The following is a 19943-nucleotide window of genomic DNA, read 5'->3' on the forward strand; positions in this document are numbered from 1 at the left end:
TGGGTTTTCACCTTGTTCCTTGAACAGGAGAGCAACAGAATTTGTTGTAACCTCTTAAAGGAGAAGACATTCTCATGTCTCAGAAGCTAGTGAGCCTGGCCCTGGGAAAGAGGTGTCCAGAGGTGGAAGAGAGCAAGAGTGAGGGGGTCTGTAGGAGCAGGCTGCCTGCATTGCATTCAGAAAGCACAGAGAGGCAGGCAAAAGCAAGGCCGATAATGGAGATAATGGGTCCCTCTTCACAGATACTAGAAGGAACTGCACAAAGTTCACAGCAGCTCAGCAACTCATTGAAGTGACTAAAACCAAATCAAAGATAAAGCAGCATCCCCACAGGAGAAGAAGGAATTGAGGGATCAATTGATTTTGGTATTTTTTCTGACCCAGTCACTTTGAGCTCTCCCTTCAAAAAATCTAGCTTAAAATTTCAACAAAATCTTACTTCATATTACTTTTTAAATCTTTTCCAGACATATTAATATAGTCCAAAGCTCTAGACATGCCCGTCTAAAAGATAAAGTCAAAATAGTAGCCTGGTACAATCCTCAAAGGGGCTTTAATTTCATCCTTTGTCATCTTTTCTCAGATGTTTTAATAATGCTTTATCAATAAAATAAAATCTCATGGGGCCAAATGAGAGTAGTGTAGGAGTCTTAGAGTTTTTAGTATCTGGATTTTTTTGACTCTCAGTACTAATCTTTTATTAACATAGATATTTCATAGAATTACACTAAATAAATTAATGAACAGGCACAAGAAAACTCAATAGGGAAGAGTTCTGCATTTCAAAAGGCACCTAAGTATTCAAATTTTATTATTTAAAATAAAATGCCAGTACCTTCAAATTATATTAATGATTCCATGTTCATAATGAAAAAATTGTATCAAAGCTTGGGACAGATACAGAATTTAAAAATCTTTCTAATTCTCTCTACCAATTGCAATTTAAAGTTATTAGATTTCTAACACTTCAGCCTCTGTATAAACCATTTTTCTGGTAGAAAATTAAACCCTGAACTGCAATTTACTTTCATTTTTATGAGAAAAACATATTGAACAAATTTACCCAAGCCAACAGAGTACAAGATGTAGTGTATATTAGGAAGTATATTTCCATGCTCTGGAAGGCTGAAATCCATAGAGCCTCACAGCAGCACTACTTCAGTAATGATAAGTAAGTGACAGCTATCATCAAGATAGTGAAATTCAGGAAACAAAAATGAGAACCTGTAAATTGCTGTAAATTGTGGGAACTGTAAACTTATCACTAGAAGTTTACAGGTTCAATTACTTTTCATTAGAAATTATGTGTATGCTTTAGTAACATTTATTCATTAATCTGACAGGTTTGCCATGAATGCAGAACAGGGAGAAATTATACATAACACATATAGCCCTTTTTTACTTTCAAGGTTATTTGGCTACTGAGTAACAGAAACCTACACTGCCAAACATTCAATTTATTTTCATTTATTTTACTGGCATAAAGCAGGACAAACACAAAAGATCAATAGTTACTATGTTTCCTCTAGCATCGACTCCAACTCCTTTGCAGTTTTGAAAAAAATTCCTCTCCAGGACCATACACAACTAGTGCTGTTTAGTCTTCAGACTGTCTGGCTTTTCAAAAACATTTAGAGCTCTTTAGCTTAATTCAAGAAGTTCTGCATGGTTCAGTGCCACTTATCTGAGACACAAAAGTAAGAGTGTAAATTGATTTCTTAAATTGTCAATACGAAGGCCTTTCTTATGTTTTCAGCGGCCGTGACTTCAAACGCATTCAAATATTTTCAGTTTCTGCATTTTCCCAGACCTTATTAATGTAGAATATTTTTCTGTTATAATACAGCAGTTTACCTTTTAACTTCTTGACAGTAATCTTCATGGGCTGAAATTGCCCATTTGCATGGCAAATAGTCTGTCAGCAGCAGATAGGGAAGGTCTTGCTTACAACCTGATCACCACTGTAGGGCTATAACTGGCTCTATATTTTGCACAGTAAAAATGAATGTCAATGTAATATCTGTGTATATGATTATTGATTTATTCATTATGAGCTATTCCTCTTCAAGACTGCTCCATCTTTCAGCCACTGAGATAGAAGTATATAGTGTGTAAATTCTGATTGCATGAAAAAAATGTATTTGAAATTCCATAATCTTAAAGAGCTCAGAAGCCAAAAAAAAAATTTCATTTTTTATTGGTCAATGCATAGGTAGGTTATATGACTGGTGATTTCACTATTTATGACTAAGATATGGTTTTGTTTTCAGGTTATGTGGAGTTTTTTTCGTCATGGAGATGTACAACTACCTGTATAAAAACCTCCACATATAGATTTATATATAGAAAGTACACACAGAGCTACTTTCATTTCACCCACATACAGCATCCTCCAGCTTTTATTTTTGGAAATGAATTATTATGGTGATAAAGTAATGGAGACTGTAAATTGTACAAAGAGCTTTATATACTTAGGAAATGATGCCAAACTGCTTCTTTGTTCTCCCATGGAGTGATTATCTTCTGATCTCCCTGATGCATCTTGGTCATTCACTCACACAGTGCAAAGGATGCCAAGGTCAAATTTGCTCATTCTGTAATGTTTAGCCAGCTCATTAGTATTGGAAATCCAGAAAATGAAGTCATGAGCACTCTCTGTTACTCCTCCTGGAGTAACTGGGACATGACTGAATTTCTAAAACCTGAGAAGCAGAGAAATTGCTGCTTAACCTGGCAAAATTATGAGGACTGAAACATATGAAAAATGGTTTTCTGAAAAGATGGATACTCAGAAAGATATGGCTGCCTTTTTTTCTGGGAGGTTGCTTATTTTACTTAGAACAAAACTAGGAAACTTACCAAGATCTAGGTAGATGCCTGGAACAAATGAGTTGAGAAAAAACATAAGAATAACACATCCCAGCACTGTCAGACACTTGATGAGCAGGATTTTGTCTGTTATTCTGTGCTGGAGACAGACAAGAAAATAAAATTAGTAATTGTATTAGAGGAGAAGCTATTTATTATGCAGAATCCAGAAAAGCATGTGTGAAGTGCAAACTGCTGTTCTGTATTGTATATTCCTTTTCAGCATAAAAGACAGAACTACCTGAATAGTTTTTATAGTGCATCTTATGCATACCTATTAAAAAAACATGAATATGTGGTCCAACAGGCTTTAAGAGATATGAGTATCTAGCACCTGCTGCATACATTCAGCTGCACTCAGGCACCCCCTCTACAACTTCAGTCCAGAGGGTGAAGTAGGATTGAAATGCAACTCCTACCAAAGAGGGCATTCTGAGCACTCTGTGGTTTTGTGATCTGGGACAAAATCACCCCTTTTTCCAGGTGTGCTTTGAAAATCTACAAACTACTCTAGAGGTCAAATTTTTCACACCTCCTGTATAACTCTCACATAATTGCCAAGCCCTTCATCTCTACAGAGCTTGTACACCTCCATGCCCAGCTCCTCTTCATTGTGCCAACCTCTTTGCACCCTCAGTCCTCACACCCAGTGCTTTCCGTCGTGTCTCTGCTTTCACCACCACTCCAGGGAAACACTGTCTCCCAGACCGAGTTCATCTCTTGTTTCACGTAGTTTAAAGCTGTACTAAAATACAAGAAAGTCTCTGTTCTTTAAAAAGTCTGTCTCTTATGCAATGCCTTGAAACAGGTGTAAAGAAAATCTGTAGGGTTTGGTCTGGTTTAGTGCGACACCTAGGACAGTGTTCTCCCAGTCTCCAGGGACTTGCACCCTAAGGAATCCAGTCAAGGACTTGAGCTCTCAGACATACGCCTGATTCATTAGTGATGCCAGTGAGGTGGAGAGATTGTGACACTTAGATAATTAAATTTAGGAGACATTAATCCCACTACAGAGTTTCCATCTTCTCAGCTTCAGCATAAAGACTTAAGCAGTGCTAGTGTGTGCACAGCTAAGAGAACAGGATTTACCAAGTGGTTTATCCCTGCTTGAATGATAAAAGCAGTAGTGTCACCAAAATGCATTAAATTAGAGTCAGCATTGGGTACATTAGGAGTGTACTCTATTATCATTCATCATGGCTACAAACAATTTATTGACATCTCCTGAGCCTTTCTGGCTATGGATTAGAAATTTGAGAAAACACTGCTAAACCATTACTTCATTCTTTAAGTTATAGTTTTCTAAGGAACAAAAGTACAAAACTTAACAAAACCTCACCATGTGGTTCAGTAACCTTGTCTGACCAAGAAGTCAACCACCCTGGCTGCTAACTTTTCAGCTATCAGGAGAGCTAATAAATTTCCATTAGATTTAAAGCACTATCTCTCTCTTAAGGCATAGCTTCTTTTACATGAATACTGGAAAAAAAAATGGCATCTACTTACTTTTTTCTGAAGTTCCTGGATATTTGTTTCCCAGTTTTTATCTTCTTGTGAAATTTGTCTGAAAGAAAATGACACCTACTTTTTTCCAGAGTGAAATCAGAGTTCTGCCAAAAGTGTTGGAATAAATCCCTCTCATCACATATAGATCACCTCTTTCCCTGTGTGGAGTAACCCATACCACAAAGGAGTCATGGCCTTCTTACATCCAGCAGCAAAATTCCCACGAGCATTCACTTAGGACTCCACTTTTGTAACAACTTCACTAGTACACAAACCCTTCTGTCCAGGAAGAAAGCCACAGGCTGAGAAGGAGCTGGACTCCAGGGTATAGATCTCAGTATAGGATCTGGCTATCTGCAATGTGTAGCTCCCTTAACAGTCTCAGGAGCTGGTGTGTGTGTCCCACTGTGATAAAACAAGGGTTATGTACTAACATCAGAAAGTCAGAACACATATGTTTCACATTTGCATTTTATAATGAAGTTTTTAAGATCCAAATAACTTCGCCGTGTTATCAGTGCAGTCAGGCCTCCAGCAAAAAGCCTTGGGCTTTGCAGTTCAGGAGCTCTGTTGCTAATGCTAATGAATTTTTACATTGCTGTAAATGTGCTGTGCTGGAGGAATCCTGATTTTCAAGATTAAATATACCATTTTTATTTGTAAGTCAGTAGGGTCCTCTTTAGAATATCATAAACTCTGAGAATCTTCAAATCTTTTGAAAAGGAGGCGATTTTAACAGTTTTATTTGTCTTGAAGTATGAATACTCTCACTCAATTCAAAATACACAATATCATCAAAAATTATGTAAACAATCTTATTATTGGAATAGTTCAAGAAATCATATTTACATTTTCTTTCTCAAATTCTTTAACAAGGTTATTAATTAGAATTAATTATTCCAATTTTACTTTAGGCAATTAGCATCCAAAATATTTATCACTGCTATTCTCAATCATCAGATTCCATGGCATAACTTCTGTTTTTACTAGACTCTAAACAAAACAAGGTCATTATTCTTTTTGTCATAGTTTATGTAAACTTCTTTTCTATACATAAAAATGTGTCTGCACTCAGGTTCACACTGAAATTTTGATTATGAAATAATTGTAAAACACAGCAATTCACTGGTGAAATGCTTTTCAAACTCACCCATTCACTGAAGAGAATTTGAAATTTTCAGTAAGAAAAAAAGAAACTCCAGCATCTTACTGTGCTGAAGCCACAACTGTAAGGAAAAGTGTACTTATATATTTGTGATCTTTTTAAACCAAAAGCTGCCTGAAATTTCTAGGCCTTTAATTTTGGGCCATATTGCCAAATATATTTTCCAGGCCTTACACATCAGTTTTGTCTTAAAATAGTTTGTTTTACTGAGGCTGAGAGTGGCTGTTCCTATCTGTCCAAGCATCTATCTCATCAAGATGGAGCTAGGAATGCAGGTCTTGTTCCAGTGAAGATCCCTGAAATGGGAGATAGGACACGCTGGTTCTTGCTTACCTATGAAACGTCCTCAGCTTCTTCCTCAGGAGCATCTCCAGAGTCAGCACTTTCTGCATCAAGAGGCATTTCACAGCAGTCTCCTCTCTGCTGGCTGGGTTGATGCGCTGAGCTGTCAGCCTCCAAACATAGATTTCGTGTTTCAGCTCTGAAAAGAAGCAAAATTGCATCAATGTGAAGTTCAACACGTACGAAACCAGAGATGGGTAAAATACGTGTAATGTGCTCTGGACTCAAAGCTGTTAAAGTTATTGGCATGGTTTCCCAACACATTTCCACTCAGGAAGCTGCTTTTGTCATTCATTTTGCAGAGCTCAAGTGAACAAAAAATAAATAGAAATTTTCCAAAATTTAAAATAAATGAACCACAAAGTCTTTTTTCAAAGAAAAAGAAGTACTGTCTTCAAATGCTTGCAAACATCTTCAACAAGCTTAAGGGCTAAAATTTTAGCCCGTTCATTTTTCAACAGAAAACAAACTGTTAGTATACATTATTATACTGCTAAGAGAAACCAGTTCCCTGTGTAGTCAGGAATTACAGCAAATGCTCCTTCACAGTATTCAAAACAGACAGCATGTTTCCATCCACTCTGTGTTCATACAAGCAATTTTATCTATGTAAGGCAAAAGTGAAATTTGGCGCTGTTATATGGAAAAACATTCAATAGTATTTTAAAGATTTCCTAAGAGGATTTAATTCTTAGGCACTGAAAATATGTGTAAACACAGCAACCATCAGTTTCCTGCTGACCTGGATGATATCTGATCCTGTGTAAATTCAGACAGACTGAGTAACATTTCAAAGCCAGACTCTAGAATCTACTCAGAAATTTCAATCCTTTTAAATTATTTTTTTCCCTGTACCATTGAGGCCTTGGAGAATGACCAAAAAACATGTGTTCCTCCTCAAGAAGGATGTAAAACTGGGCATGCCAAAAAACCCTTTGAATTTTACAGGAAACCACTACAGAAATAAAATCAGAATATTCATTCAGTAACTGTCTGTGCAAATGTTTCTTGTTGAAACAATGGGATGTTTCCTTGCCCTTCTCTTCTGTTCCACTCAAATTTCATGTCATTGAAGATAATATGTCAAGAATCCAAGGTTTTATATTTTAAGATTCCTGTTCAATCAGCAAGTTGCTCTTGTTCTGAAAATGGATGTGTACTCTTTACATCATGTAAACAAGCAATAAGAATTATTTAAACAAAAATATTTAGTTACATAAGAAAAATGTATACACATTTTGATGTAGACAGTGATGTTAACACTTATGCTGTAACCCTCTAGAGGGTGATGATATCTGCTTTCAAAGATGTTCAATTCCCCAATTTCCTTTACAATTATTCATAATGATAATGCAGAGTGAATCTTATAAAGATTGACCATGAGAAGGAATTAGACTCAACAAAACTCAAACATTTAATAACAAAAATGTGTCCAGAGTCTGACTGGTTGACACTGAAGAAAGGGATGTGAACAGCAATTGACATACACCCTGTATGGTTTGTGTCTATAGATCAGCACACATCTGTCAAAGTGGTAATTCTTGCCTAAATTTTACAGTGTAAGACCACAAATACAAATTCACACTGTCAAAAAACAGTTTATACCTCAACCACAGATTTCAAAAATATGCCAAATCAACCACTTTCCTTTGTAATATATCTGGTGGTTCTTGCCAGAAGCATAATCTGGAACAAAATTATATTACAGTACAGATAGGTCTTGCTTATCAAAGGATCCACATGCTTATCAAAGGATCCACATCATTTATTTTTTGCATCAACATTTGTGACACACACAGAATAACAGCAGTAATTTTCCACTCACAGAGGGGGAAAAAAAGGCTTTTCTGTACTTCATTCTTATATGATTTTTGAGTGAATATGACTACAGCTTTGAAACTGTCATCAGTCCAAGGGAAAGAGTGTGTTTTGTCTTTTTCTCTGGCAAAGGCTCATGAAGCATGAGCAACCAGTTTGCAGTTCTACTTCCCTACAGTTTGTCTTTTCTGCAACAACTTTTCTGATGACATCTGTTCATCCTGCATTTCTCCCCATCTTTTCCAAGTGAAATTTCACCAAAGGTTTAGCTGATAGAGGGAAGTTGAATCATGCACCACCAAAATGACATGCAAGTACTCCACAGTTATTTTCATACAGAGAATCTCTATATTCTCTCCTTCAGAAAGAGGCAGCTATCATCCCTGTATCTGTGCCACAAACAAATCCACAGAGTGGAAAGCAGCATGACTCGTGTTGCAGATTCCTGTTCCACATCTGAAATGCCCTGGGGCTAATCTCCAGGTTGAGTGAAGTTGGACTGGTGCTTTGTGATCTGTGTTAAAAAATATATGTGTGTCTTCACATGGCTTTGATTGTGCCTTTATGAACAGCAACTGCATGCTTGATTTTTCAGTCATTGCTTTTCCAAACCTCCCAAGGATGTGAACATCTGACCTGTGTGGAGTTAACTTCAGAGCAAACTGTACTTGGAAAATCAGAACTGTTACAACTTCTCTTGCAGTAATGATTTGTGCAGAGGTTTTCTAGGTCATCCCACAGAATGCTTCTCCTACTACTCTTTCATGAACCCTCTTATAGCCCATCGTGGCATCAGGTGATATGTATTTATTAGAAGTAGTGCTTTCTTTGAAGGAAAAATAATACAGAACCTTGAAGTCAGCAACAACAATTAACATGGCCAAAGTCCTTCAGGCCTTGCTATGCTTCTCTCATTTCAGAACTGCAAAACCATTTAGGCAGCAACCCCCAGAGACTGGGACCATCTGATATATTATGATATACTGTGCTACACATGGACAGGGGCTTAATGCAACCACAGAGTCTTATCAATCACTTTGACATTATGGCCAAGACAGCACAAGGCCAGAATTTGGCTGCCACTGACTAGAATCCCAGGATAGTCTCACACTCTGTTTCTTTGAGTCCATAAGTAGTTCCTGTGCCCCCCTCAGATGAGATCTAATGGTTATATTACACCAGAGTGAGCTCTCTCCACTCACTTGTCCAGCCCAATCTGCAGGGGTTTTGCAGGGTTAGCTTTATGGTGGGTCAGCCTCCTATCCAATGTAACCTACCACTGTCAGGTCTGCTGCCAGTCACTGACATGGTGAGTCTGTAGCATGGCAGCTTCTCATTAAAGCAGCTAAATTAACATTTGACTGCAACCATAGCACCAGTAGCCAAAGTGATAGAAGCAAAGCTGTTTAGTATGCAGTGATCTGGAGCACAAAAAGACAGGAGGGCTGCAGCTCAGCTCAGTCAGAGAATTCAGCTCATTATGATAACTAAAATCTTTGTGAATGCCATACATTCATAAAGCCCACAAGGCACAACAGCAATGTACTTGCATTATTATTTCCAATGAGAAAATAGAAAAAACTCTGTTTCTAACAAGAAAATATTAATTTTTGGCTTAGTTATAGGATCAAATAAAGGCTCCTCAAACATGTAAACCCTATGCTGCTAACCTGTTCTGACTTTGTTATTGATCATATTTGCCCTGGAAACCACAAACATTACATCCTGGACCCACTGAGTTTAACGAAATTTCATCTGCTGACCCAGACTGCTACAGTTTAGATAAAATTTCTTCATTTTAGAAAATATTCATTTGAAAACTGCATATTATTTCTGCAGTCTGACAATTAATAGTCAGATTGATTTTCACTTGAGTAATCACACATTCCCTCCCATCCAGCTGCCAATAACAAAGAAGACATCCTCAAAAACTGAGTGTAATTAATTCCCAGTCTCAGAATCTTAAAAGGCCAGTTTGGTTAATTGAAGATACTCAGAAGAGCATGACCAGCCTTGATGAGATGATAAGAATTAACATTAAATGACAATTTTCAACTTGCACATGCACTAACTACATAAACTATCTTTTTGCAAGCAACACAAGTTTGCACTGCTGGGCTGCATCTAACAGCATTCAAAGTATGCTCAACTGAATATTTGGTTAGTTTTTTTCTCCACATGTTACTGTAGCTTAACTATTTTCAGTAAAGCAATTGTTTTTCATAGCCAGATTCTCAGAATGATAATATTTCTGTTTAAATGATAATGGTAAAGCAAATTAGGTATCATAAATTCTAGCTTAACTAGTAATAGTAATATCTATAACTTTTAGTAATTTTTAAACCCCTCATATTATGTAGCCAATCTTCTAAGCGTTATTAGATGGTGTCATCTCCATTTTGTAAGTGCAGAAACTAAACCAAAATTTGAAACCAATAAGTAGAAAAAATTCACCTTGAGGGACATTCCAGCTCAAACACTTATGCCTCTCTCCTAGAGGCAGCACACCCCAACAGGACACAAGCATGAGGATCTAAATCTAGAAAAAACAACAAAAAACCCAAAACAAACAAACAAAAAAACCACCCTGCAATATTCTTGGTTTTATTCCTTTGAATAGTGCAGTTGGTCAATGTTGATAAAGGTAAGCATAGGTATAAATATTGCAGGGTCTTCAAAACTACATCAAAACATGTTTTGCCTTATTCAGCTAAAAACAGGCAAAGGAACACAAGAAATGTGCACAATGCTGCATAAAGCAGTACAGAGAATTTATATAAGCTTTTCAACTCAGCGTGACATCTGAGGCCCCATTTGGTCATAAAGGCACCTAATGCCAGCTCAGCTACCCAGCATGGGATTGCATCCATCACATAGGAATTACAGGGCATCCTCATCCTGCAGCAGAGCAGCTGGAGCCTGGGCAGAAAAACACAAAGCTCATAATTTCAAACACCTAAATTACTCACCTGCAGTTGTCTTCCAAGCAAGCTGGAGCAGGCTGCAGCAGACCCATTAAAGAATCTACAACATTACAAGCCTGACCTGATTTTACATGGGAATAGTCAATTTAATATGTGTATGCTGGTCACATAGGACTCAGATGGAGTAACCAACAGATATTAAAGTGAGTTAGAGTTCTCGTTACATTTCAGGATGGTTGATAAAGATGTACATTAACCTCCAACTGGCTTGTTCCTGAATGACAAGTTGGACATTTCTCTCTCAGGTAACATGGGCTCTGTTCTCATCTCTGGGTAAGTCAGACTTTAGAGACACAAACTTATTTTACTGCTTGTGGGTTTGCCCTCACTTTCCTCTACGGCAATTCCCCATCTTTTAAAAGCAGAAATCTGAATGTATTTAGGTTCTCCGCATGCTCGTTAGTACTTGCTTAATGTGCTTAAAATTCTTCATTCCTTTACACTGAGAATGGGACAAGGAAGTCAAGAGTCAAGTATTTTGAGTATGCATTTATCTAAAATTCTACTTTAGTTTGTTTCAGGAAATTTTTCTAAGGTGTGAAATCTAGAAAAATAACTCCAGCTTACCATCAAATAGTTTTCATTCACACTGGCAGACATGCCAATGAAAGCCAATTTTGCTGATGTCTTCCATTAAACTACAAGTCTCCCTTAGAAAAAAACAAACTCTCTTAAATTCACTGTACTTTGCTCAAACACAGCTAGATGCATTTCAATCCCAAAACATTTAGCACAAAATGTAACTACTGCTGATGCCCTTTCAATACAAGAAAAAGTGCCACAAGCCACTACTTAGAGATGGTATTCCCAAGAAACATAAAAAGGTAAAGCCTTAAGAGGACAACAGTCTTTTGGAGTATTTCAAAAGATAATGCCTCTTCTAATGCTTATAACAGGACAAGATGATGGGCAAAACAATGCAGCCTACTTCAGACTAACCATAACTTTTATCAATGGCTTAGAAGTAAAAAAGGTGACTAATACATTGAACACACTTTGATAAATGAAAATAGCAGAGCAATTAAAAGTCTGTCAAGTTGACACTTGTATTTGAAACACCATCCCAGTGAAAGCTTTCTGCAGCAAATAAACACAGATGATGTGTTACACAGAACTAAACAGTTGTTTAAAGCTCCGTTTATTAGGAAGACCTTCAGATCTTTAGAGCCATGAAAGTGAAAACCTTTGTCATAGCTTCACCCAAACACTGTTAATGGAAAGGCCATGCTTTGCCAACCACTGTATACCTATAAAATCCTTTCACAGCTGAGGTCTGGATACGAAAACAGAGACACACAGAGGCTGTAAAAGAAACAGGAGCTAGCACTAAGTTTTTCCCTCCCATCAGTGATTTTCCAGTGCTCATTCCTTCCATGCAAAATGAGTATAATAAATTGTGAGGTGCTGCTCTATTGATTCAGAATGACACTATATTATACCTTCTTTCTGCATAAAACAGGTAAAGTAATATTACAGCTGCCTTCTTGTGATGGCTACATTATTGATGCACTAAGCAAATAATATGAGCTTGTCATATTCTCCTTGTTTTGCAATGTCAGAGTACTATTTTTATCATCTGAAGACAAGAAGAGGCAGATCAATGTTTTTCTTTTTCCAAGGGGAATACTCTCTCAATTCTAAAGCAGTTCAAAGGACATATACAGGAATTAAAGCATAAAATTATTGAAAGTGTTTAAAAATACAGAAACCTTCAATCTGTGCAAGTAAATAGCTGTACTTCTTTTCATTCCTGATCATCAAGAGAGTTGTTGAAGGTGCAATAATAAAAGACAGCTTTTGATTTGCATTTTCAAACATAAAGCCATGGCCCTGGTAGATCCTGATATATTATCCAAAAAGGACTAAACACAGTGTCTGAAGGGACATTAAAACTACCTAGTTTGTTTGAGACTGAAAGTCCTACTGTTCTTTCAAATAAAAGACACAATATGTACTGGAAAGATATTATCTTAGATACTAAGAGCATTCATAAATAAAGCTGCACCTTTTAGTTCAGCATGCTAACAGTCACAGTAGGAGAGTTAGAATGTTAACTATTCACTATTTGGCATTAATATCTATAACTGGATTGCAGAGAAGAGAGAAAAAGAGACCACACCAAAAAAAAAAAAAACAACACACATTTTACTGTCCACATTGGTCCTCAAGATTTAAAAATATTCCCATAAAATCCAATGAAATTAGCATCTTAGGTGAGGACAGTAGCGTGCAGTGCATATTGCAAAATTTCCATTCAGACTGAGCTTAAAGCTGAATTCTTGAAAATATATTGAAATATTCCTTTCTTTGGACATTACTGTCTTCATAAACTGCTTGCTACTTTCCTCACTTGAACCAGCTTCCAAGTGAGGACTGGCCACTACTTCCAACATCACATTAAATACCAACTGTGCTTTACTGGCAGTTTGTAAAATACCTACACAGATGCACCTCAGGACAGAGATCTGTCAATTTACTCAATTCAGCTACATCACTGATTCTAGCAAGAAATGGTTCCTGAAGTTACAAATATGTTACTAGCCAAAATACGACTAAAGACTGTTCTTTGACCCTGAGCAGCACACATACTGATGTCACACAACACCTTATCCTGGGTGCCCTCTGTGCCCCTGCAGTGTCCTTGTGGCCCTAGACATAACTATTATTTTATGTCAGCTTTTTGTATTTCAAAGTGTCTGGCATAAGTATTGTCGTTTTCTTGCAAGTCATCACAGTGATTCTTTCCCTCCTCCTCTCCCTTTTCTTCCTTTGAGAACATCTGTAGAGCTACACATGGAAGAAAGAAACATATTTGCTCACTCATCTGGTTACCGCATTTCCCATTGTGGGGAACAGCTCTGTATTTTTCACACATTAAGCACTTTACATATGACTATGATTAATTAATCCCTTCTGTTGTCAGCTTTACATGCTGACTCTCATGCTTCCATCAGTATTTTCCCAGCTGCTGCAGACAGTGAGTTACACCAGAGGGAATAACATGCTCTCCCCTCTCTTGCTATTACCACTCCCGCTTAAAGGCTGGATGTCCTTCAGCCAGTGAAAAAGTTGGAAAAAAAGAGAAAGCAACAAAGTAGAAATGGGGAGCTGGTCCCAAAGATGTGTTAGGAGAAAGCTCTTCCTCCCTGGCAAAAATGGCCAGTATAATAATATTTGTCACCAGAACATGTGCCACTCACTCTCCTGGGGATAGCAACCTTGCCATACACTGAGGTCCTCGTCTCCACAGCTTGACAGCTGAGACATAATAATGTATTGTTACACTTCCCAGGAAGTAAATAATGTATTCTTAACCCTTAAAGGAAGAAAAAACTTTGGTTTCATGTTTTCAGAGTGGCAGTTGAAACAGTAAATTTAATTCCTCTTGCACTCAGATATTATTTCCCTTACTCGTTCTTTTGTTAAAGTGTAGATACATACAAACTTTTCAAACCGCCCCAGCTTACTCTTCTAGCCCTAGCATCTTTTGCTGCATCACAGAGAAGAAGGAGCAGGTTTATCAGCTAAAAGACATGCTCAAAAAAGTCCTCAAAAACCCCTTCATTCTTAAAGAACATTAGATTTTCTCTGTCATGGATGAGTTCTTCAGAGTCTTTTTTTTTTTTTTGTTAGCTACCCTGCTTAAAGTCAGCCCAAGTAGACAGTGGTTCCTGCGGAAAGAACAGGTATTTTTACCACAGCAGAGGTGCTGCAAATCAGTCTGAAAGGCAACAGATTAAAAACACTGGTAACATATAGTGTTGGAATTAAGATAAAAATGTATCTTCATAATAAGAGCATTGTCTGTTTTTAAAATTCACACTAATCCTTTTTAATGATCTGTGTATCCTAAAGCAGCAGAAAAAAGCTTAAAGCAAATGGTGCATAGGGATAAAAAAATAATCTGGGGAGAATAATATAGCAATTAAATCTCACATAACTTGTTTAATTGCTAATTGAGGGCAAGGTGAGGAAAGACTGGTATTTAGTTGATTAAAACAGCTGCTTCAAACAAGCCATTTGAAGTTATCACAGAACCATTTCAACTGGAGATGAAAGGACTCCCTGGAAGCACCTTGGAGGCCATTCTGCAAATCCAAACCATGACAGCTATCTCCTAATGGAGCTGTATTGGTCTCTTTCTTTCTCTTCCTCTCTCACAGAAATTTTCAATGGAAAGAGTGGCTCTTCAGCATTTGCTCTAATTGAACAGCTCCTGATTAGGTTTGCAGCAAAGGGCAAGCAGCTGATTATGAGAACACATGGCATACTGATTAGGAGACTGCTAGATCTGAACAGACTAAGGTGCAAGCAACAAGGATTACCAAGAAATTGATTGAAGGAAATATGCTCACCAGTGTTTCACTGGAAAAAATAGTATGATGTCAGTGAATAAACACTATTCAGAATAAGTACTATTCAGATTAATTTGAAAAATTTTCATATGTACTTTATTTCTTAAAAATCCAAAATTTACGCTAAAAAAATTTATAGCCAAAAGGGAAAAAGTGGCAATTCCATGTTTTAAAACATATATTTATAAAATATTGCTCTTACATTGGGGTCAAAGGATAAATTTTGTGAGGATAAATTTTCTTGATGGCTTTTTGAAAAATCATACTTTGTAGGATCACAGGGAAAGAATCTGAGAATCTAATTTAGGGTCTGAGTTAATTTCTTTATTTCTCTTGCTCGCTGAATAAGACCTCTAAGGGTGCAGAAAGCCTCAGCAGTTTTAAAATGAAAATGCCTGCCTCATACCAGACAGATATATAGGAGAAAGAGAAATTCTCCTTAAAGTGTCTCAGAAAACACTTAGTCAATATAATATCTATAACAACTCAAAAATAATTTTGATCTAAATTCTGGGAAAGAATAGCAATACAGAGTGCATCTTGTGCTGAATAGACATCGAAGTCAAAACCAAAAGTCTTCAGAAGATCTTCCTAAGCAGGGAAATTTCTTCTCTGACTTTTCTATCAGATGAGATTCAAGACACATGGTATAATCTACTGAGGAGAGGCCTGTCACTTCTGGCTTTTAATAAAACCATAATCCTAAAGCAAATTTCCCCTGGAACAAGGCAGGGCCCTACAGGTACTATTCATTTTGCCTAAATGAGATACCTATCATGAAAGTCTCTGCCATAGTTAGTCACCTTGGAGTCTCCTTAAAAGAGAAAAGTAAACTTTTAAGGCCTGCAATATATCTCTTCTAGCATAGACAGCTCCATTAGTCTTGAAAAACACTTATCTTTCCTCACAGATAACAAATGACGCCAAGATTTATCAACAGTATCAGAAGTTGTCCTCTCCATGATAAACAGATGCCACACACACAGGTTGGGAGACACCCTACAGCACGTTAAAACATGTGCTGGATGGTCAGGGGAAGCCTGGATCTTAAGTCTTCTGCAGCCAAAGGTGAAACAAGCATCAGTCCCAGGGAAGAAATAGTTATACTCTACTGCCTTTGTACAGAGCTTGCTAATATATTATACTTACTGAAGTGTTTGTTACCTTGCAAAGAAATTGGGAACATTTGGGGGGGTTAGTATTAAATTTCAGTGCTGAAAGAGAAGCCCTAGAACAATGATAAAAACTTCAAAATTACTGAATTGTAAGGCATGAAGAAAGCATGAAGACAAAGAGGGACTGACACAGTCGACAGTCATTGAAACAGCTTTAAGAAGACTTCTAGAGACTATTGAGGTAAGTGACATAAAAAGACATAGATTTAGTTCTTCTGAATTGTAAAATTATTCACCAGGGAAATTTAGGGTAGGAAGAGTCACAGAGACAAGCTGGGGAGGACTTGAAAAGTTCTGCTTTGATGAAATGTCTTTCACTGACCCCAGAGCAGCAAAAGATTGCTGAAAAATTCAATGGAAGAAAACCATCAGCAAGGGAATACACCAGTGTACCATGTTTGTTGTAAGGCAAACCTGGGATATTTCTAAATCTAGGCTGTGAACTCAGCACCTTGAGCAGATATTATCTGTTGCAACACGGAACATCCTGATGTTCATACCTATGGCTGTAATGAATAATGAAAAATATTCCTGCAAATTTTTTAAGATATTTAATAATTCATGTCAAAACCTCAGTCTTAGCACCAGAAAAAACATCCACTTGTAAAATTCAGAAAATGGTACAACTGAAAATAAAATATGAATTACTAGTTGAAAAATTACTGTTCAGATAGTGAGGAGGGTGGGCACTTCCATCTGAAGACAGCATTGTAGTAGGCAGTACTCAGTTTCTATTTAGCACATACTGAGTGTAACAACTATAACTTTTTTTCACACTCACACTTACCAACAATTTCACTTGGTTCCTTATTGTAAAGTTTTTTGTTCCAGTAAAGAAGTCTGAGAAATGGAAAGGAGACCAGAACAACAAGGCAGATACCCAAAAACATATGCCCTGTGAAGGCTGCAAAATCCAATCCCTGAAAAAAAACCAAAAAAACCTACATTAAAAATCACTTATTTTCTATTTTACCTACAGAGAAAAGCATTCAACTTTATGTATGTTAACAATCAATAATAAATATAAAGCAATATAGTAAGTTCCAAGTACAGTATCAGCTGTATTTCATCTGTTTCAATGAGACAAGCCATGTTAAAATTTAATTCAAGGAACTAAAACATTGCATTACAAGTTACTCTGAAACACACCTATTGTTCCTGAAATGTACAGTAAAAAACCCAAACTGAATCATTAACTTTTACTTCTCATTTAAATCACCTTAAATTCATTTCAAATTCTCAGAAATAGTTGAATTATAATTACCAGATTTTGTATTAAACTGGGGAAAACAGAAATGCTTACAATAATTCTATTTGAACCATTCTTCTACAATAAAATTATTATATGCCAATATTGCGTTTATTCGTCTTTCTTGGTTAATAAATAAACACATTTCTTTATATTTTGCTCAATTAAACCTTTAAATGAAGGGGTTTTAAGAAAGGTTAAGCAGAACATATTAAAAGGCTGAACATATTGCTCTCAAGCAATAAGGATGAACAGCGACAGCTTGTCCTGAAACTTTGAAGTTTGCCATGCTACGAGTAGGACATTGGACTAGATGACTTCTAGGGTCCCTTTCAGTTGAGTGATTACACTTTTCCATATTGCATACATTGTAGTGGATCAGGGTTAGCCTTTGGGCAGGACTTTTCTGGAGCAGCCATGACTAGCCTGTCCAAAAGAAGTTACTCACGAAGCTCCAAGGAGGATCACATCCAAATGGTCTGTTAGGAGGGAATTGTATTATCCAAAAAACAGAGGCTGTCTGAACAGGTGATCCCAGCAGAGCAGATCTGTGACACCTGGAATAAAGCATGGCTCAAGCCCCACATGGCCTAGGCTGTCCCAGCTGAATTTTCAGAGCACCCACTGATTTCCCAGAGACTCTGGAAAGTTAGTTGATCTCCCTGTGACACACCACTATGTCTCAACTGTACCCTGATTTTTAACTATGAGTTTCCTGTATGTCCTTTGGTAATTCCAATGCACATTAAAACCAGCTTCCCTTGTAGTACCAGCAACAGCTGATACTACCTCCACTGGGTACTGTGTTAAGACTGTTGGGAACTTACAGCTTTAAAGGTGTGTTCTTCTATATTGTCAAATGCTAAAAGAATTTATGTGGAAATTTCCTAGTTGAAATGTCTGCGGTTCAAAAATAGGAAGAAAAAGTTTCTCTATTGCACCACAGGGCATAATAAAAAGACACATAACACAAGAAACTGATGACAGTCATAAAGAACTTTCATAGCCAGATAAAGATTGGTGCTCTTTGGCAAAAAAAATCCATAGCTTGCAGACAGTCAAATAAATCTCAAACCATAAATATGCAGACCTAGGATTTGAATTTGATCCTATTAAAATACAGGTTTAAGCTTCCTGAGGTAATGTCATCCCTACTTGCTATTTAATAGTAGATTCCTTGACTCTTCTACTCTGCAGACACTAAAAGGTGAAACTTTACCTGTCCATTCACTGGCCTTTTGCTGTAACTTAGCTACAGCCACTGCTTTTATGAAAGCAGAAGGAAGACTCTTCAGGAATTGGAATGAGATTATTTTAAGAATTGGACAGAAAAAAGTGACACCACAAAGAAAAATAATGTACCTTCATTCAGTTTGCCTACAAAATAGGTCAGCCACTTAGGTGTCTGACATCTCTGTATGACAGTTTTTACAAATCAGTTTTTACAGAGATTGGCCTCTGGGCATCAAGTTAAGATTCAGAACTACAGGAGACATTTCTATGAGGGATGAAAACAACATTCATAACTCTAGGAAGTTTAAAAATTAATAAAAAAAGGATTCCTGCAAAGGCTCAGTGTTTGTGAGACCAGCCCCCAAAGTATATAAAACTCCATATCCCCCATGTTTATTTCCTTAAAGAAAACCATTGACAATAAATTGACAATAAATCTATGTAAATATAAATATATCAAATTATATCTAATAAATATAAATATATAAATATACCTATAAATGTAACTATAGTCATAAATATAAATATATTAATATACCTATAAATGTAACTATAGTCATAAATATAAATATATCTGAACCCATCTATATATGGGTTCCCTCTAAGATTATAGCCAAAAAGAAAAACCGTAAAATTTTGGCCAGAAAAATAAGAACTTTAAACCTCAAAATTGAACTGGCTTTAGTTCAGAAATTTTCCAACTTTGACAGTGTGCCAGTCAGGAAGTATGCAAAATCATTATTCAGTTTTGTATGGCCTCTAAAATGGCTAAGAGAGGTAGGAAGCCAAAATTATTTAAAGCTGTAAAAACACTGAAGCTACACCAGATGAAATAGAAATGCCTAAACCTGACTGGAAAAAAGAACTACCCTCTGAAAGAAAAATGACTGGAAAACAGGTGGTTGAAGAGCAATAAAGTAGTTAGGAGTGGTCAGATTATACTCAATACAGAATTACCAGAAAGAGGAAAGTTACTTTTGCACTCAGACTATTCTTACAATAAAAGCAGTGGGGATGAAACTTTTCTTAGGTTGGCCAGCTACCAGGCCAACTCTGATGGTGGAAATTCTCTGTAGAAATACACAGAAATAAAGATAAATGCTAAAGTAGGAAGTAAAAAAATATAAACAGGAACCCAATGAATTCTTGGCAACCCTCAAGTTTAAATATGTGATATCCTCATCACATATTAAAGGATCTTGACTTTAAGGAAGTAGCTTATTGCAAGTAAAATACAAAAAATCACTT

At 36.8% G+C, this 19943-nt stretch overlaps 1 protein-coding gene across 1 annotated transcript in view; it reads right to left on the minus strand.

The window, feature by feature from the left end:
• Positions 1-19943, minus strand: part of OCA2 (OCA2 melanosomal transmembrane protein) — a gene marked incomplete at its 5' end in the record, with an annotated part of 159046 nt that overhangs the window by 74127 nt on the left and 64976 nt on the right. The window contains 4 exon segments of the mRNA XM_084225463.1: positions 2860-2968; positions 4375-4432; positions 5873-6020; positions 17001-17133. Of these exon segments, the coding sequence (XP_084081589.1) occupies positions 2860-2968; positions 4375-4432; positions 5873-6020; positions 17001-17133 (448 nt within the window).

Source organism: Fringilla coelebs (assembly GCF_963513975.1).
Source record: "Fringilla coelebs genome assembly, chromosome: 2".
NCBI classification, from domain to species: Eukaryota; Metazoa; Chordata; class Aves; order Passeriformes; family Fringillidae; genus Fringilla; species Fringilla coelebs.